The sequence below is a fragment of the Plectropomus leopardus genome, chromosome 11 (genome assembly GCF_008729295.1).
Source record: "Plectropomus leopardus isolate mb chromosome 11, YSFRI_Pleo_2.0, whole genome shotgun sequence".
Lineage (NCBI taxonomy): Eukaryota > Metazoa > Chordata > Actinopteri > Perciformes > Serranidae > Plectropomus > Plectropomus leopardus.
In genome coordinates this window covers 32418096-32440047 of record NC_056473.1, presented here as the reverse complement: position 1 = coordinate 32440047, position 21952 = coordinate 32418096, and the positions used below count along the sequence as shown (strand labels likewise).

At 36.8% G+C, this 21952-nt stretch overlaps 1 protein-coding gene across 1 annotated transcript in view; it reads left to right on the top strand.

The window, feature by feature from the left end:
- The first annotated feature begins 5568 nt into the window (after positions 1 to 5568).
- Positions 5569 to 21952, top strand: part of LOC121949770 (c-Maf inducing protein) — a 57139-nt gene continuing 40755 nt past the window's right edge. Inside the window, 1 exon segment of the mRNA XM_042495532.1 lies at positions 5569 to 6539. Coding sequence (XP_042351466.1) covers positions 6213 to 6539 — 327 coding nt within the window. The 5' untranslated portion in view covers positions 5569 to 6212.

Below are 21952 nucleotides of genomic sequence, written 5' to 3'. Positions count from 1 at the left end.
TCATTTTTTGCTTAACCCTTTCCAACCAGGAGTGACATCACGTTTCTTTTGCTGCTTTCAGATGCCTTTCACAAATATTAAAAACCCTCACACAGAGCAAATTAAAAGACACCAGAGCAACACTCATTAGAAAATTTTAGAGAAATGAATAGATACATTTTAAAAAATAGATAAAGAATAATAAAAATTAGAAATCACTAAACATAAATAAAAAAAAAAAGTGAAAAATTATTATAAAATTGACAAAAAAATCAACATTTTTTTTTTTTTTTAAAGTGCAATGTTCAGAAATTTATTGTTAGTATTACTGACATATTATTGAAAAGGTTTTGTACAAAGTACTGTTAAGACACAAAAAGTCAATATCAAAGCATCAACAATATGAAGAAAAAGGGAAAAAAATAAAAAGTTAATGGTTTGACTAGCAGAGTCAGGTGTCTCTTCACAGTATGTTTCTTTTCTCTGCAGTCAAATCATTCAACACATAAAAGAGATTAATTAATTTCTATTTTCTACAGAATCCCATTAAAATGTCTCTTTGATTACATTTTAGGGCTTTCTTTCCTACAAACAGTCCGTGCTTTATTGATAATCAGTCATTCGTGCTGTACTTCTTTCCCCTTTGGCCTTCACTGACTGTTGACACAACAGCAGATAGTCCTGCCAGCGCGCCGGTCAGCGAGTCGTAACTTGTCTCCAGAACAACACTGACTTGGATGACTGGTTGGTGATGCGGCAGGAAGGAGTCAGATGATGAGAGATTGTGGGTGGAACAAAAAAAAAAGGCTTTAGGAGAACTGCAGGAAGTCCCAGAGGGGGGGCCAGGTGAAAATCTCAGCGCTGACACTGAGGTGGTTGTTGTTGAGACTCGGGGCCCTTGAGGAGGGAAGCTGTGAATCCTCTGTTCCCTGACACTTACATTTAGTACAGGCTGTTGCACCTTGCTGCTTGGCCCCAACACTCACCTGTGTTTTTAAAGCCTCGCTCCCTCTGGCTCATTCCTCCGGGAGTTTCAAACAGTGACGTCGTCAAGCAGTATATTTTTCCACCCGCATTTGGAGGATGATATCACTCCCCCACCCCCCACATGTGTATTAAATATAAGCCACGTGTGACCTGGAGTGCACTTTTCAGTTTGCATTTGAGGGATAGTTATCTGCCCTAATGTCAAGGTTTTTATACACACATCTGTGTTTTGCTGCCACCACCTCAATATAACGAAGATGAATAGAATTTTCTCTTTGGACACGAGCAAGCAAGCAAAACTTTATTTATATAGGCACATTTCATTCAAGGTGGAAGGACAAAGTGCAAGGTACAAGTTACAGGCACAAAACAAAGCCGCCACCTTGCAATAACAGTGATTCAAATCCATTAAAACTAAAAACTCTTAAAATAATAATTAAGAATAATGAAGAAGAAACCAATAAAAGGACAGACGTGTCAGAACTGATTAAAGAATGTAAAAAATTTAATTAAATAATAATACTAAAAGAAGACCATTAAAAGAAGATAATACATATGAATGAAATTATTTTTTTTAAATGAAAATATAATAAAATCAGAAAAACATATGAGAAAAACTAATAAATAGTATTATTTAGAAAAAAGGTCAAATAATAGATAAACCAATAAACCAGTAAAAGTAAAAACCTAAGTTGTAACCAATGAAATGAAATTTAATTTACTTTAATTTAATTTAAAAAAATTGTTACTACCAAACAAATAGTATGTATTAAATAAAATAGAGATATTATTTGGAGGGAAAAAGTTGCTGTTGTTTGTTTAAAATAATTTTCAATAATGTGAATGCCACAAAAAAAAAACTGTACTTGAGGAGGCACAAATATGAGAGACAATATCTTAAAATCTGGAATAATTAAACCACTGTGCGAAGGTTTACTAAATGAGTGCACTACAAATAGAAACTAAGGCACTGCCAAAATGAAATAAACAATGTAGGAAACAAATCTATGTGTCGTCATTTTTTCTGTTTGTTGATGTGAATGCTATATGCATGAGGGTAAAAGGTCAACAAAATTAAATGAGGGGACTAAGTTTAAACTATAAAAAACTACCGTGTGCAGGAGGATTACCAACCTATCAGCTGTGCAGCAGCAGGTGCAACCACACAGGTCAGTGTTTTTTTAAAATGTGTCATGTTGGCCTGATATCTTTAAACTGTATTTTGTATAACTGAATATAACTGTCACCTCATGGTTTGTGGACTTCTGTTTTGAAACCTTAGGTTTGCCGTTTTGGCCATCACCATCTTGGTTTTTTGGACCCTAAAATGTCAATATTTGGGCGAGAGGGTTGAGCGGTGGAGGAACGAGGGGTAGATCTGACTCGTAGGGTGTTTCTCAGAGTCAAGGAAGGATCCTAGAGACCTTTTTTTTTGTACCGGGCTTGAAATGTTCCAAACTGGCTTTTTTGAGCACTTCACAACTTTCTCAGTCTTTTTTTTTTTGCTCCTGTCCCATTTTTTAAAACACATTATAGGCATCAAATTGATATAAGTGTATATTTACAAAAAAGACAACAGCAAACAAACAATAAAGTTAACACTCATATTTTGTCTTTGTGCAGTATTCAGTTAATGGAGGTCAAGAGAGATTTTCAAATCACTGTATTCTGTTTTTATTTACGTTTTACACAATGTCCCAACTTTTCTGAAATTCAAGGATAGATTATTGTTATTTCAGCCATTGCAGTACATGAAAAGAATGAAATTAAATACTCAGGTCTTGGTGATCATTATATAAAAATATTATAAGATTTTTTTTTTAAAAAAAGGGAGTTATTGAATGAATGAATGAATAAATAAATAAATGAGTTAGCAGTTTAGTATGAAAGTGTAAAAATCCTAAAATCTTAAAAACCGAGAAAAGAACAGAATTAAATACTCAGGTCTCTGTGATCATTAAATAAAAATATTATAATACATTTTAAAAACTCAGTTATCAAATGACTGAATGAATAAATAAATAAATGAGTGAGTAGTACAGTATGTAATCAATAAAAATCCTAAAATCTTAAAATCTGAGAAAAGAATGAAATCAAGCACTCTGGTCTGGGTGATCATTAAATGAAAACATTATAACAAATAAAAACACTGAGTTATTAAATGAGTAATTAAATAAATAGAGTGAGCAGTGCAGTATGTAAACATTAAAAATCCCAAAATCTCAAAAACTGAGAAAAAAATGATTAATGTGCCCTGGGTATTATAAAATACATAGTATAATAAAAATATAATTAAAATACTAAACTGGAGTTTAATATAAAGATATGGATGTATTTCACTGACGTTTTTGACGGGAGATTTTAAAACGCGAAGTGGTTAAAATGCCAGCAGGGAAAATGACTGAATAATTGAAAAAGTACTGACGGAATCATGTTAATCAATCTGTGACGCCATTTAAGCAACAGCACAGGAAGCATTAAAAAAAAAACCTGATAGTCTATTAAAAGAAATCCACTTTCTGTGACCAGGTTTAATTTCTCAGTAACTGGAAACATGAGGAATTTCCCATGAGTGATGGTGCTGAGGCTCTTGAGGTGGAAGGTATGACCTCGGGGCTTTTAATGGCTCAACATCCACCCTGCTGAAGTATCCATGACAAAGGAGATAAATCTCTGCCAGGGTGTGCCGAGGTGTGCGTCTTTCTCTTTGCAGTAACTCGGCCGACCTGAGTCCAAACTTGATCTGGTGAGACTGACTGCCAGCTCACAGCTGCTGGAGGCCGTGAACACTACTGTGACTATGTCGACCAAATGAAGTATGTAAGGCACAATGGTTGTGTTAGACTAAAAGGTAAAAGGAATTGTGTGCTCAGACAACATAAAGTATTTTTTAAACACATTGAGATTGCATTAAAAAAGACTATCAAGGTTCATGTTTTTACCAATAAATTTCCCTGATTTTTCCATGACTTTGAGGTAAATTTTCAAGACCACACACTTTCTGAAATGCATCGGTAAAAAAATGATCAGTTCTTTTTCATTATTACCTTTTTAAATTTTTTTTTATTTAATTAAAAACAAACAAACAATGAATTCACAACAAGATTAGGTCTGAATATTTAAACATAACTTGTTTTTTATATTTGTGAGAGGGGAGACGGTGGTGCAGGCCTTTTAAATCATTTTTTAAGCATTATTTTTTTTAATTTTGGCTTTGGGGAGGGGAAAAACAACTTTAATTCGGCTATGGTTTGACTTACAGTCATGCAGACATCCCAGTCTCAATAAATATATGCACCAGAGTTTGACGTGAATTTTAAGTCACCCCTTTAAGCATGGATACTCAGCTGGCTTTGCAGCAGCCCCGTACATGTTTCTGAAATTTTAGGACATTTTTTGAATTTTTAGGATGTTTGTAGGATTTTGGACTATTTGTAGGATTTGGGACGTTTCTCCAGTTTTAGGATATTTCAGGACTTCGGCACGTTTCAAGGTTTTTAGCATGTTTTTAGGGTTTAAGGCCATTTAATGGATTTTTGGATGTTTCAGATTTTAGGATATTTCTACAGCTTTAGCAAGTTTCAAGGATTTAAGGACATTTGTAACATTTTAGGAGATTTCTCAGGTTTTAGGGATTTAAAGACATTTCAAGAATTCCTTGACATTTCCTCAGATTTTAAGACGTTCTCAGGATTTAAGGACATTTTTTCAGATTTTCAGATTTTTCTAGATTTTTTGAACATTTCTAAGATTTGTTTTTTGTGTTTTGTGTTTTTTGTTCTTGTTTTTTTATAAACAAGCTTTATTTTGATGCTGTTTTATGCACCTTATGTATACTAAAAATAGAATAGAAATTTATATTTGTAATATATTATTTATATTATTCTATTTATATTGTATTTAGAAACTTTATTAATCCTGCGAGGGAAATTGTTTCGTTTACAGCAGCAAATAAGAGAAGCAACTGAATATAATATTTGTTTTAAAAAGGCAAAATAATGCAAATATATATATATACAAAGGAAAGCACTTAACATAGAATAAAAGAGAATACAATAAAATAACAATATTAATAATAAAGATATGTACAGTATGTACAGAGGACAAACAACGACAAAAAAGCCAAAAAGATTAAGAAGAGCAATAACAAAAGTGCAAATAAGTGTGCAAAAAGTGAGCAAAAATAACAAAAAAATTCTTGGGTGAATCATTTTATTTTTTATTATGAATTAGTAAAGGACACCCTATCGGGACACAGATTTGGCCCGCGGGCCAAAAAATCACCACCAAGCCCTACCTGGGTGACATCACCTTCCGGTTCCTCCCTCTTAATTAACACGTTGCATCAACACCTTAACAGTAATCATCTCATCATCTACGCTGCTTCCCTGGAAAATGGTGTGGATTGTGGACTGCATCACTTCCAGCAAAAAAACAGAGCGATTCTCTTGAAGTCCCTGCGCCCTCCTCCATGCTTTTCTTTTTTTTTGTAAGCAAGGGGGGAGGGTGGGAAGAGGGGCGAGGTGAGGAGGAGAAGGAGGGGTAGGGGGGTGGGGTGAGCGTGCGCCCTCGGCAGACAGTCAAGCGCAAAAGACACACGGCTCATCCGCTCGCCTCCCCATTGACGTCAGTCCGGTATCACATGAACGAGCAGGGACCAATCGGCACGGCGCTGCCGGAGAGTGCTGGCTCCTTTACACCAAGATAGGGGGAAAAGACTGAATAAAAGGAAACCGTGCCAGTGAGCCTGTAATGACCACAAAACCCTTCGGAGGAGCCTAGCGCCGCCGCCATTGGATATTTTCCGCCGTTTTCTCGTTATTCCCATGCGCCCCTCGCCGTGGATTACTGTGTTTGGCACCGGGGCGGACGGAATGGATAAGGCCATGGCCCTAACATATTGAATAGCTCGTTGGTGGTGGGGGGGTGGAGGCGAGACGCGCACCGTGGAGACAATTTATGGGGCATTGTGCGGAGAGGAAAATGGTGGATTATTTGCACTGTATCACGATAACCTTCCTCCGTGTGGATATCCTGCCGTGAGACACTGATCGTGGCATTTCTGCGCCTGTCTCGGCCGTGTCTACAGTCACTCAGGTCGTGTTAAAGCGGTGGGTAGGTAGGTACCCCCCCTCCAGCTCGATCCGAACGACCTTATTTTAAAAAATTTACATGTAGGATTCTTTGACGCCCTCCCTTCTCCGAGAGTCACATTTGGAAACAATAAACTGTTGGATTACTGAACTATGGATTTCACCAGCGGCAGCGGCGGCGGCGGAGCCAACGAGCTGCACAACAACCAGTTTTATCAGTGCGAGGAGAACAAGCCTCTGCTGGGGGAGATGTCGGAGGGGAATAATAACACCAAGCTGAGCGCAGGGCCGTGCAAGAGGTCCCTGCACCACTGCAGTAGCAGCGGGATGCGATACAAGCTGCTGCACGAGGGGGACATCCAGGTATGCGTGGTCAAACACCCCCGCACCTTCCTCAGCAAGATCCTCACCTCCAAGTTCCTGCGGAGATGGGAGCCGCACCACCTCACGCTCACAGACAGCAGCCTGACCTCGGCCACCGTGAGTTGCTTTTCCAGCCTTTGTGTGTGTGTGTGTGTGTGTGTGTGTGTGTGTGTAAGTAAGTAAGTAAAAAAACATGCAAGGATTCACATTCCACAGGCAACTTTGGTGTTTGTCTTTTCTTGTCTGGACGCAGACGCGCACCGAGATTACGCACACTCTGTTGACGCAGTTCAGAGGAAAAAGGCAGCGTGTCACTGCTTTCATGTCTCGTGCTTCTGTTGGTGTGGCCTTCACCCCCACCATACCCCCCCACCCCATCACTTCCGTATGCAACACCTTTCATACCTGTGACCCGCGGCCTTTTGGTTCTCACACACATGTGCAGGGGCCAAGATCCCTTGAAGTGTCTCCAGTGGTGTAAGGTAGTTCCGAGGGGCCCCAGGGCACACTATAATGATGGGCCCTAGTAAGGGGTGTGCCATATCATGTCGTCCATAATAATAATGTTAGAATTTTTAAATAATTTCAAAAGAAAAATTCATATCGTGATAATGGCAATATTTCGACTTGTTGGCATTATGGCGTCAAAAAGCGGGTTTCCATTAACCTTCAAATTGCTCAAATTGGAATTGTTATCAAAATAATGGAAACAAGTCAAAAAATTCCCATTAATCGCAAATAAGTTTTTACACTCGCATGAGGTGATGTTTTAGGCGATTCAAAAACAGCCATATTTCTCAAATTTTCGCTTTTATATATAGGTCACATGATGTACAACAGAGTGATGGTAGGTCATGATGCAGCAGGCGCTTCAACAGGTGTTAATAACATTGCATAACATTAACATGCATGCAATATCTATATGACAAAATAACCATAGAAAATAAGAAACTATCTGTTTAATTCCATTGTTGTTTTTATTGTGTATGTAGAATAAGCATCATATTTTGTTTCAGATTTCTCCTGAAATTTTATAAAAAACAAAAAGAGAACCATGGTAGAGGTGAGATTATCTTTCTCGGGAATACAAATGGCTAGATATAGTAAGCAATTTTATTTTTTTTGTGCACAGGGGTATTTCTAAGGTGGCACTCTCTGCAAAGCTTTCATCTAACACAGTGTCGCAGGGGCCCCCCTCACCTCATGGGCCCCGGTGCGGCTGCACTGTCATTATCTACACCCCTGTGTCTCTCACTGATCATTATTTGGCCCCTGGAGGCTTTTAGCAGGTTTAAATTCCTAAACTAAATAATTAAACAACAAAGATCTTCTCTTAATAGTCCCTGGAAATGAAACCCATCAGCAGGGGGTCTGTTTGTGTGTGACATGAAACCAGCTGAGAACCCCTACTGCAGCAGCCTGCATCCCCATAACAAACTGGTGTTTATGTGGTGCTACCTGCCTGCAGAGCGGACGATGTGCCATCTTCAATGATACTGTTATTCTCATAATCTGACAGGGCGGTTTAGCTTAAGTTATGTAAATATTTAAAGGATATTTCCACTGTTGATCAGCTGCTGGGCTACTCAGTGTATAAGTCCAATGCCAATAGGCCTGTAAGTCATCATAAATATTACTATGCATGAATATTTTAACTACTGATTGAGTGATAAAAGCAAAGGAAGAGACACTTTGACTCTACTTGGTCATCCTGACAGCAGCACAACCAAACAAATATATATAACAGGAAATTAGGATCTATTTTCCCTAAACATACAATTATCCTAATTGTTTTCTATCCTGTATCTTCAACACATAAACCCTTAGAAACCCATAGCCGCGTCACATTTTTTGTGCTGCTTTCAGAAGCCTTTCACAGGTTTTTAAACCTTTGAGCCTGGAGCAAACTGATGCGATGTTTTTAAAAAAAACACAAGGAAAAAAGGTAATGAGCAACTGGTTAAGAAATGTTCCACAAATTGCAAGTAATGAGTAGATTCAGGGAATTATTTTGAAAAAGCCAGAAGAAAATGTCTAGGAAAAAGAGAAAAAATATATTAATAGGTTGTTATCCTTATTTATTTGTTTATTTTATTTTAATCTTTTTTCCTCTTTTCAGGTAATTTTCTTGTACTTTTTACTAATTTCTTGCAATTTTTTTTCAGTTATTACTTCTTTTGTTGTTTATGGCCTTCTTCCAAAGTTTTGAAACAAATCAAGCCAATTGGCTCAAGTTTCTAAGGGTTAACTCCACACACACACACACACACACACACACACACACACAACACACACACACACACACACACACACACACCAACACACACACACACGTATATAAATATGAATATATATATATATAGTTAACTACAAAAGGGAGCCATGTCTGTAACCATTTGTAATATTTTGTAAGTCAGCAGAATAATGACAAAATAATAGAAGCCTTTATTTCCCCTTCTGTTAATATCAACACCGCTGACATTTTCCACAAAGCCAGGCCCATTGTTTTATCAACACACCTTGTTAGAGGCTTTTTGGATGTCTGCCTATCACACCCGAGCTAGAGGTGTGCTTACAACAGTGTGTGATGTCTTGAAGACTGTTATTATTGAGGAAAAGTGGACGTGGTTGAGGGTTGGTGCACCCGACCGTGGTTTACCTGCTTGTCTACAAAAGATTTATGCCAGAAATCTCAATAATTCAGCTCAATTAGTCGTACACACGACCTTAAGAATAATAAAAACAGATATTATTAAACCCTATAGGCCCTTTTTTGATAGCTTGTGCTCGTTCTTATGGGTGTAACAGGATGATATAAGTCAATGATGCACTGAAAGGTTATTTTGTTGTGAATTAATGAATCTGTGAGACATGCTTGGGTAGATAACACCTGATCATGAGGCACAATGTCATGGAAGTTCCCTCATGGCAACCGCATAGCTGTAAACACAGCATGCTGCTTCATGAATCCACTGATCTGATCCATGATCCTGGTAGTTTATTGGCTCTTTTGCTTAATGTTAGCGAGTTGCATTCACTGGTTTGTGGTAAAACCGCACGATGGCTGATTGCTTAAATGTAGCTCCTGTTTGTTAACACATAATACAGGATCAGTATTACTGTTCACTTTCGAGCATCATTATCAAATAGGGGTGGGGATCAACAGAGGCCCTACAGTACAATATTATAATGCTACTAAAGTCACAATACCAACTCAGTGCACCAAACTTGCTTTCTATGCATCCAACTACAGAGACAATTTAACCCTTTGGACCCTCTTTGATATTACACACACTCGTATCGCTCTGTGCACAACATGTGCTTTGAAAAAATATTATACATTAATATTATTTTTTACTTTCACTGAGGTAATTTTTTCAAACCAACATCAGTCCTAATCATAAAAATGAAATATTCTTTTTTTTCTTTTTTTTTGGAATTTTAACCCTTTAAATGCCAGGTTTTTGTCATGATGCCACTATTTTTTTAGACAAAAGAAGGAAAAAAAACCAAAAAATGAATTATTTTCAATATACTAATTGCTAAGTAGATTTTTTTTGGATGATCACAGCCTGAGATATGTCAGTGATTTGCAGCAACATTGATTGTGACTGCACTTAATGGAAACAGCATGCATTTTCTCTATATGCCAAAAAACTGATGTCATCAAGTGGAAAATAGTACAGATTTAAAATTTCGAGGCAAAAGCCCAGAATGACACCCAGAATAATACAATGCATGTTTTCGTGCTTTGATGGCTGTGGGATCAAAAATTGCAGTTTCAATGGCACATATTTTAGTTAAATAGTCTGGATTTCAAATATCTGTTTTTCATGTTGCAGGTACAGACAGTGAAAAAATTTGCAAATGTGCATAGAATGCAGAAAGTGCTATGGTGCTAAAACTGTTACAGTATGCATGTCTCACTCTGCACCGAGGAAAGTCAAACTTGGACTGAAATGTTTGCATTTTTTGCACTCTATGTACATTTTTTCACTGTCTGTACAGCCCTGCGACATCTTAAATAGAGATATTTGAAATCCAGATTTTTTTTGTTCTGTGTGTGAGTCATCTTTCACTACATTGTGATATTTTTTTCTTACTTCAGCCCCAGAAAAGGAGACAAACACGGGGTAGTTTTTTAAGGCGCAGCTCAACCCATGCCTACCATTGTACATTTCTGTACATCACGGATATGTAACATTTGTATGCTTTAATATATATAATTTGAACTTTACATTTTAAAAATGTTGTGGTTAACCCTTTGAAACTTGCGCAAATCAGCATGATTTCTTTCAAAAACATGTAAAGAAGGCTATAAGCAACTTAACCAACTTAACTTTCCTCCCAAATTAGCAAGACATTAAGAAATTTACCTGAAAATAAGCAAAAACTGAGAAGTAAAAAACAAAAAGAGACAAGAAAAAGGTGCAAAAAATTAAAAATATATTTTTAAAATAAATAAATAAAAAAAAAATTCAGGACAATTTTGCTTTTTAAAAAAAAATAATATCTAATAATTTCCCTACATCTAATTTTCACTGTCACTTTCTCGCTACCTTTTAATAATTTTTACTGCATTTTCTGGACATTTATTGCTAAGTTGCTCATTGCCGTTCCCCATACCTTCAAAAGAAATAAAACCAATTTTCTGTGGTTCCATAGGTGTAAATGCTTGAAAAAGGCGTCTGAATGCAGCACAACAAAACTGACGTCAGTCGAGGTTCTAAAGGGTAAACGGGATGAGGATAGGGCACAAAATACACTTTGTTACGATTAGCAGAAGATCATTTTTTGGCTTAAATAAACAGTTCTAGTGGCACAAAAGCTGCTGGAAACAAAGTGATTGCTTGCTAAAAAAAACAACCCGATGTCACACCGTCCATCCGTTTGGGTGAGTTTTACTTTGTTTCTGTTGAGTTTGAATGACGTGCGTTTTGTGATGCGTTAACGAAGCAATCAAAACTCGTAAGTCTTCTGCGACCGAGAGAAAGTTGAATTCACAGCTGTATTTCTCTGTTTAATAAGGAAACTAGATGTGAGAATATTATTTTTGTTATTATTTTGTGGGTTTCTATTGATTATGAAACCGCTGATGTTATATGTGCACTTAGTCAGCGTCTGCATTGGTCGGACATAACGTTAGACTTTTGGTTGAGTGATAGCAAACACTGTTTTTGACTTTATGTGCTGGTCTGTTGTGTATATTTGAAAGAATTCACAGTTTTAATTAACATCTGGTGAAATAACTATGTGCTGTTTGGGAGGGTGTGTATTTTTGATCACATTTCCTTGATGTGGTTTAATGTGGCGTGCTGTGAGTTTTTTTTACGAACCAGTGATTCTTTATTGATTGTGGTTGTTCTGGGGAAACAGGCAGCCTTCGAACTTTGGCCAGTCAACAGCAGCCATCAGTGATTGCCAGGAAATCATCTCTATGAGAACAGGAATTAAGCAAAACCAGACCGTGCAGAGACGTTCAGAGGGCCAGGTGCTCCGAGTTAAAAAAGGGGCCAACAAATTAAAACACCACACTCTAAGGTGGGCCAAATTTAAAGCATAACTGGTTGAATTATGCCAACTCATTTTAAAACAGAATGCAAAATGTATGTTTAAACAGTTTGTTTTAACTTAAAAATGTCTGTGTCTCGGCTGCCTTCAATTTTTAAGTTGACTGAATTTGAGAAAACAAGTTTAATCATAAAAAATGACCTCAACTTGTCTTTTCAAATTCAGTCAGCTTAATTTTTTAGGCAGCCAGGACATTTTGTTAACATAAGTTAAAACATTTTTTTTTACAGTGTGTAATAAATAATTATGAGGAAATGATGAATGTTCTGATAACATTTGAGCTGACTCTCAAATACTGTCCAGTAAAATAACATCAAAAGGTCATAATCATAATGAACAGCAATCTTTTGAAAATTTCAAATAACCCAAGCATATCCAATGTCTGGTCAGGGGCCCAATTGTGACCCTTAAACCAATTTTAAATGGCCCTTGGCCTGACTTTCAAAATATACTTTATGTGCCCCCCCACAAAATATTGGTCAAACAAACAATATCGCTTTTCCCCTCCTGGAAACGATTAATCAATATCTTTATCTTTATCTTATGTATTTACTAGCTTTTACTAGTGAATCTTGTGGTTCTCAAACTACTGTGTATGCGAGGCGTCTGCACTCAAAGATATACTGTAAACTGGAATTTTGTTGCCTAATGCTATTACACTATTTGTTTTACAGCAAAATCTTTCGAAGGATCTCACAAGCGTACACTCAACATAATTCAATGGACCTATCACCACCGCCGAAATAAATGCATGGTTGGAGGACAAAAAAAAAAAACATTTTAAGTTGCAAACATAATTTTGATGACTAATTGTGTGCAGTTTAAGCTTAAATGTGTGTTAACTGATTTAAAGCAAAATTTAACTTGTGGTAAAGTAATGAAATTGGTGTGATAATTTAACTCTTCTCCACCTTCACTTAAGATGCCTGCAGAAATTCAGACAGCTAGGATGTTGTGTTAGAGACCTGCAGGCCAAACAATTATAACGCAAAGGACATTTTCTTAAAAACTTGTGTGTTCAATATCAGTTATTCAGTAAGCGTTACTTAAAAATGCCTGTGATTGCAGAAGAGAAGGTAATTCTCCTAACTCAGTAATAACAATAAAAATAGGAAGAAATGCAGCCCAGCGTGCTTTGCAACAAAGAAATTACATGCACCAAGTGCTTTACATAAAAAGACGTAGAAGATGTAAAGACGTTATAAAAACTTGCATGTAAAAAGAAATTAAGATCAGAATATAATACATAGAATGCATCTTCACATGGATAAAACCTACTTAATAATACATGTAAAATAAGATCTAAAAAAAGGATAAAAATGGGATGCTCAGAATACATAACATAAGGTGATATGAATAAAAAAATGAGTGTAAAAATAGAGTGTATAAAATGCATAAAATGTAGTGTACTCATTGCATGCATCATTTGTTTTGTTTTGTTTTTGGGGCAAATAATTTGTTTTTAGGGTGTAGGAGATGTTTTATTGGTTTTGCTTCAAGAAAACAAACACAAACAGTCACTGACTGCCGGGGCTGGCTGTCACAAAGGACCCCTGACCCTAAACCCCAAACCCTGAACCCTGAACCCTCAGACTAATGGAAATGTTTTGTAGGATAACTATGCACTTCGATGCTTTTAAGCCATCAGTTAAACGTCACATATGTGCTGCACATTTAGTTAACATAGAAAGTGAGAGCATTACTCAGAATGGTGTCATTTATCATGAGCTGCCCTTTTAGTAAACCATAGTCTGCTGTGTATTTATGACAGGAAGCTGAATGAGACCTCAGTGGAAGATAATGTTAATGCTAATTCTTGTCTTTTGAATCAAGTAAAGTGGGTGAATTATACAGAAATTCTCTCGACTTGCGTGTTTGTTTCGACGATGACACCCTGTGTACAGCGATCATGCGTCCGGCTTTTCGACGATGTCACGTATTCTTTGGTCTGTGACGGCTGGAATATGAGGAAAAGGGTTTTTTTCTTTATTCGGGGTTGAAGGATGAATGTGCATTTCCTCAGTGGAGCTGTTGTGCTCGGTGTCGAGCGGAGCGCTCATGTGGGCTGAGGAACAATGCTGAGCCATTTGCTCTGCTGTCTCACAGAGACGACTTCCAAAAAGGAGGCAAAGAGCGTTGACTCTGCGTCTCCGACAACATCCCCACGCACAGCAAATAATTGAGATTACTGTGAGAAAAAGAGCTTTGTGAAAGTGAGCGCGGCTGCCAAGAGGGTTTCATTAGTTTCAGTAACTAAAACCTCATGAGTCCTGTTTCAGTTAAAGCAATGTTCACTTTTCGGAAACTTAAATTCTGTGAAACGATTTCGCCTTTTTTGAGAGTTGTGTAGAAAATAACACAATCATAACAGAAAAACTAATTTCTTTGATTTACAGTAATTTAAGGAGGATTCGGCATATTGACGGGTGCTTCTCCTGAAGTGTGTTTTTCTACATGTGTGTGTGAGAAAGAGTTGTGACTCACTTCTCCTCCTTTGACAGACCTGCCTGCCAGGATTGTAGTCAGAAACCTAACTTACATCACATTTGCGTAAGAAGGGCGCTAGTGCAAGTAAGCACTTCCTGTGGAGCGCCTCGATCACAAAAGGCCCGAGATGAAAGGAATCTGGTTGTGCTGCGAGCATGAGGGGCTCATTATAGGTAGCAAGCCGTGAGACGGGAGCCTTTTAGAAATCAATCAGGGAGGCTTGAGTGTCTTCTGGTCACGTCTGCAGTGTCTAATGATTATGTAAGAGGCCCCACTGATCTATTTTAGAGATGGTACTTTTTGGAGTTAGGTCAGTGTCTGTTCTGCTTTTACTGGAGATCTTTTTTGGTGTTTAAGTTTGTAAAAGAATAATCTATTTATGAAGGTTATCCACGCCTAACATTTTATCTTTGGGTTCATACAGTCATGAAAATCCTGGAAAAGTCATGGAATTTGAAAATAGCTATTTCCAGGCCTAGAAAGGTTTCTGAAAACTAGATACACATAAATAATTTTGGAAGAGTCAGGGAATTTTATTTTACAAACTTGTATCGGAAAATTAAAAAAAAAATCCAACAATAATAGCTGTTCCTTTTTTTTTTTTTTTTTTTTTTTCACAGTTTCTGTCAGTGAAATATGGTGAATTTGGGGGATTTTTTAAAGAAAACATGCCTGGCATGATTTTTTTTAAAGAAATCCTCCTAAATTTAAAAAAAGAAAAAAAGAAAAAAACGTTTTTTAAAAAAGATAAAAGCAATTTCTTTCATTAAAATCACCCAAAACTTTCAAAGAAAAACACATTGTCAACGTATTTATTTTATAATAGCCACAATAAAATTTAAAGAAAAGAGATTACCTTTTTTCCTTTAAAGGTAGCCAACAGTTTCAAAGGGAAAAAAAGCTTTTTTTCTTTAAAAATCTCTGATAAAGAACTGATAAAGAGTATTGTTGGCCATTTCAGAGAAACTTTAAAATTTTCCTCAGAGTCATGGAAAAGTCTTGAACATTTATTGGTAAGAATATGTGTGAACCTTGGATGTTCTTACTGTATTCATGTGTTTGAAGAGCATCCTGCTCTTAGCTTGCAAGTCTTTTTTTGTGGCTTGACGTGTGGGAGGTGAGAAGGTTTCACCTTACAATGTATGAAAACAACAACCAAAAACAGCATTTTATAGCCATTGTGTGAAGCAGCGTTGAACTAAATGGAAATAAAACTGATCATAGTGATAAACAACACCAGTTGCAAAGACAGAAGCTGTTCTGTGTGAGTCAAACACCAGCAGGGAATGAATTGCTGGCTGTGTCGTGTGCCAGTATAGTTGCAACGTCCGATTAGCTTAATCTGAGCTGAGTATGTAAATGAAAGTGAGGCTGTGTAATGTTTGCTGAACACTTGGACACAGAGGCCACAAGTGACATTTACTGGGAAATGATAAAAGCTCAAATTAAGTGTAACAGTAGTGAGTTATCACAGGGTTTCCCACACATTCGTTTATTTGTGGCGGGTCGCCACAACTAAAATATCTGCCGCCACAAATAGATTTATGGAGCTGCACTGTTGATTCAGAGAGCTATGGAAATGTAAATATTAGGGCTGCACCTAACAATTATTTTTTTACCGATTAATTTTTCGATTAATCGATTAGTCTTTAGATTAATCTGGTGGGTCTAAGAGTTTGCTTTTACTTACAAACACCTGCAAACAGCTCTTCTCATCCATCGATTGATTGGCACATAAATTATTCACAGTGCGAGTGATAAACTGCTGCTGAGGAAAAAAAAAGAACTAGAGAGTGAAGACACAAAAAACAAATTGATTGGTTGCAGGCTGTATGAAGGCAGAGGACACTTAGACCCTTGAGCTGTGAGACAAAATATCAAACTGGAGGTTGGACTGTCCTCAAAAATGAAACTCATGTTTACTATGTAAAGAAGACCGGCGGGTTTTCATTTCAGAGTTTGCACAAAACTGAAGCGATATTTTCGAATTGTCGAATAAACACAAATGTGAGATGACTACGTTTCCATATAATGATGTTCTGCGACTTCTCTGGCAAAAACATTCCAAGAAAAATGCTGATGGATGTTCAAAACATTAGCAGGTTTATTTCTATTGCGGCCACCGCACTAGCTGTCATTATTTCTAATCAAAGGTGACGTAGGCAAGCCCCTTACACATGTTAGGGGTTTCTGGGAGGTGATAGTGCACGATTTCACAGAGGAATTGTGGATTCAAAACTTCCAGATGATCCGCTCAGCTTTTGAAGAGTTATGTGATGCAATAACAGCTCTTGTAGAGACTCTTTGACTCTTTGTTGTACATCAGGTGACCTATTGGAGTTAAAAAAGTGTCTTCATTGCAGTTTGCAAAATATGGCTTTTTTGAATCGCTTGAAATACCACCTCATGGACGTTTCACGTTTCCATTAGACGTATTTTATATTCGCAGTTTTATGGTAGATAATGAAAATCCGCCGAGTGTGTGGACAAAGATGGTAGAACAGGACATGTGTACCAGAAAGCTCCTCAGACTGAAGCGTGTTAGCGCGTGTGTGTGTGTGTGTGTGTGTGTGTGTGTGTGTGTTTGCTGAAGCAGAACCAGAGAATGTGGCAAAAAAAGTATAAATCCTAAACAGCTGGTCACACAGCACGTCACGCTGCTCCTCAAAGCAGAAGTAGCACAAGAGAACTTATTGGTGTTATTGATTTAATGCAAAATAAAAGGAACAGAAATTACAGTCTATGAGGTCTCACCCACACACACACACACACACACACACACACACACACACACACACACACACACACACACACACACACACACACACACACACACACCAGGCTATGAAAAGCTCTGGGCAGACCAGGCTCAAGTACATGTTCATATTCAAATACTGGATCCTCCCAGTTTTGTTTGAACAATGCAGCCATTTGGCAAAGATTTGAGTTAAAGTCAGGAGTGACAACGGTCTCGGCCATATTGATTTATGGTATTTAGAAAAGATTGGAATTGGACTCGTTCCCCTTATTTTGCCTTGCTATGTGTGTCTGTGCCTGATGGATAACATGAAGGAAAACAGAGAAACCAAACATGAGCGTATGCAGGGAGCAAACTCTTGACAGGGAATGGAGACTGCAGCGTCATTCTCTATTTGTGACTGTTTTTAAGGCCTCCGAGCCGGCGACAGCCGCGACCGCAGGCATTATGTTTTTGGGTCTGTCCAATTCTCATGTACGCAATATCTCAAGAACGCCTTGAGGGAATTACCTCAAATTTGGCACAAACGTTCACTTGGACTCAACTATAAACTGAGTGAATTTTTGTGGTTAAATGTGAAGATCACTGTGATCTCAAAAACATGTTTTTGGCCATAACTCAAGATTTCATACTAACTATGACAAAATCTTACACAAATGACTAATAGGATAAAATGATGAAGTAACGGCATTTTATTTTATTTCTATTTTTTTCCCACAGCTTTTTCAGGCAAACAAGAACACAAACATACACAAGAGCACAGATGATTGACATTCTACACAGGACATAATGAATAATATTAAATTATCATATTATCAATACATAAATCAATAGAAATCTTAAAAATAAAAAAATGGACATAGAAAGAAACAATTGATTTCAACTCAACACTTTCCTCTCTTGCTCTTACAAATAACAAAAAAAAGCAACACATTTTCAGACTATTACAAAAACTTACCCTGCAAAAACTTTTTTCTGGCAATAATAACAACAATAATGATAATAATAATAATAATAATGATGATGATGATGATGATGATAATATATACAGCACCTTTTAAAAACAGAGCAATAAAAGCAATGAAAACATAAATACAAAGAAATAGAATAAATAAAACATAAATTAAAAAGATAAAATATATAAAAAGGTGACATCCCATAGAAGCAAGTCTATAAAAATGGGTTTTAAGTTGTGATTTTGGGTTTTAAGTTGTGATTCTGCGCGCTTTATCTCTTCAGGGAGGTCGTTCTACAGCCGAGGGGCTCCGAAGGCAAAGACACGGTCACCTTTAGTTTTAAGCCTCGACTTATTCAACATCATTAACTCAGAAACAGAAAGGGAGACATTTGGTCAGATGCTGCATTGGCGACACTGATTTTGGGTGTCCACCTTAAATCTGTGCCGATTGTATAGATCGTCTGTGCTGCCATATTCTGTCACGGCTGCACCTTTGTGTCCTGTCCTGTTCTTGTGGTCGTCCACCACAGGCTCACTGGTTCTGCAGATATTGAGTTTCAGGTGATTGGCATTGCACCGTGTAACAAAGCATTCTTTGATTTCTCTGTAAAAATAGTCTCTAAATGAAGACAGCATATCTTTTTTACTGGAAATGATTCACTGGACTAAATATCAGTATAGTAATACCCTCCATCATGCCAAAACACACTTCATACTTGTTTATTAAATGTCTTTAAAGTTTTCACTGCATATATGAGTCTGGACAGACATGGATGTAAACTGCAACTTGACTGGTTGGTGAACCGTGGCGTGGTTATTCTCGTTAGTCATGACTTTCAGGGAAACTGTGGGTTGTGTTTAACCATGAGGAAAATAAAGAAATTCAGCCAGGGCAGCGAGAAGTCGCACACCAACCTCCTATAGCTGAATGCTATGGCTGCACTACTAGTTTGCATGTTTTGGTGATTTATGCACAGCTGTTTCACAGGCAAATTGGCTTGAGTTCTTTCAAAAACATGGGAAGAAGGCAATGAGTAAGAAAAAAAAGAAACGACCAGGAAATATGCAAAATATTTGTTAAAAAAAAAATCAAGAAAAATAAAAAAAACAGCCAAACAAATAAGAAAGATACATTTTTAAAAAGGAAATGACCTGAAAAAACTGCCTAAAATTTACAGTACTAGCATTAAAATAATTTAAATATATAATTATGATCAAAGGTTTAAATGTTGTGAAAGGTGTTTTAAAGCAGGACAAGAAAAGTGATGTTGCTTCAGGTTTCAAAGGGGAACAGAGGTTATAATTACAGTAATAAGTGAAATAGGCCCTAAGGTACATACAGAGGAAAAAAGTAGTTGAGATTAGCAATGAAATTCAAATGAGAGCCAAAAAAAGGCTTAAAAGTATGTTTTAACAGAGCTGCACAATTAATCAAATATTGATTTCCATCACAGGTTTAGATTTCCACAAATAAATGAACATGATCAACTGCAATATTATTGCTCAAAATGCGCGCTGATAGAAAACTCTGCTGCATATCAAATACAGCAATTTCTAAAATAGCAGCCATGCAGCTGTCATGCTTCTGCGCTCACCCTGCAGCAGCGGCCTGAGAAAAACTTTTCTTAACGTTGCGGCTGCAGCCCAAAAATAGAGGAGGAATGACATTATGTGCAAAGTGCATGAAACTTGTATCTGCACCACAAAGCAGCTCAACTGACCTGTTCAACCATCTGAGAAAACAACATAATCTGCAGCACGATGAATGCATGAAGGCGAAGAACAATGTCACTAACGTTACAGCAAGTCACCGTATTCGTCCAGCTCCCAAAGATGGACGAATATCTATATTTTGTTTCTTGGAGACGTACAAAATTTTTTGGAAAAAAAACTTTTTTTTAAGTCTTTTTTTGACGCACAACACAGTAGCACAACATGAAAGTAAAAGTAGTGTTCAGTTTATTAACCTCTTTAAAACCTGGATTAACATAAATTTTCTTGTCCTGGGTTTAGATGCCTTTCACAAGTATTGAAATCTAAAAATCTATTGAACCACGAGCCAATTGGTTTGATTTCTTTCATGGGAAAAACTCAATAGCAACTTGGCAAAAAAAAATGTAATTAGTAAATTAGTTAAAAAAAAAAAAAAAAAAATCAAGCTAGGGGAAAATGTCTTTTAATCCATATTTATAATGATCGTAATTATATATTTAATATAACATTATGGAATCGTTAGTATTATTTCTTAAGCATTTTTTTCAGGTAATATCCGTGTTTGTTTGTTGTGTTTTTTTTTTTTTTACTTTCCTTTTCTTGATAATTGTTAGGTAATTTTCTTTTTTTAACTTTGCTTTTTTGATAGTTTTCTGGTAACGTTATTGTACCCCCCCCCCCCCAAATTTATTGCAGTTTTTGGAGCAATTTCAGGTTTGAAAAGGTTAAATTTGAATGTGCCATAAAATATGTTGTCCCTAAAAATCAGTGAATAATCTTGATAAATACTTGTGATGTTAGTGTTAATTAAAATAATTGTGATTGTCATTTTGACCATGATTGCGCTGCCCTAGTTTATAATGTGGAAAAACAAAATGAAATATTGCGTTATTATATTAATGTGTAAAATTTTAGTCCCTTGTTCTTAGCAGCAGCTATAGCTGATGACTCTTGTGCATGAGAGCCAACGACCTTTAATCTGGATGATGAGAAGTCATATAAAGACCAGGAAAACTATTTTCCATTACAAGTCATTCTGCGTCTGTCTGTTGTTTTGGAACACAGTCAACAGAGCAGCGAGACAGTCCTCAAAGACGAGAACGAGCAGTCAAACTGAAACCCACCCCAAAATTAGCAAGAAATTATTAAAAGACGTTACGATAAAAGTACCTAGAAAATTAGCCCCAAAATAAATAAAAGAAAAAAAGAAAGATAGTTTAAAAAAGGCCATGACCTAAACAAAACCTTGGCATAACTGCTTTATTTCTTTCAAATACATGAGAAAATGACCATGAGCAACTTAAGAAGAAATTCCCCAGATATTGGCACGAAATTAGAAAGAAAACACAAGAAAATTACTTGAAAATCAGAGGAAGAAAAAAACAACACATGAAATGAGAAAGTTAATAAATAAATAAATAAATAAAAAAGAAGATGAACTGGAAAACTGCTTTAAAATTTCATTTTTAAAAAAAAATAAATTAATAGTCTGCTAGCATTTTAAGAAATAATTATCTAAATCTACGAATTTCTTTTAGTTTGTGAGAGACTTCATGCCAAGTTCCTTATTGCCTTTTCACATTGTTATCTGAAAGAAATTGCACCAATTTCCTTTGAGTTCAAAGGTTTAAATACCTGTGAAATGCGTCTGAGGGAGCACAAGTGAAGTAATGTCGATCCAGGTTTCAAATGGTTAAAAAGACGTAGAGAAAGCAGGGTGGAGGAAGGTTGAGTTGGTAATAAGAGGCCGATGCGGTGAAAGACAGTCGAGGTGAGGTTAAATGATGCTCAGCCTGCATGTGGGAACCAGAACTAGATCATGGGAACCGAGAGCTCATCTGATGTGACACATTTAAAACATGCAGTCTGGTCTCCTTTGGCTGCATTTTAAAACTATCCTTTCATTACCTTCGATGGGGGCTTCGATATTAGTCATTAGCAGAGACCGCGTTTGCTGTTCAAAGATTCAGCTCTACATACCGGACTAGTCAGCGGTTTGGGAGAATTTACGATAACGATCCCACAGCTTTAGTGCCTATTTAG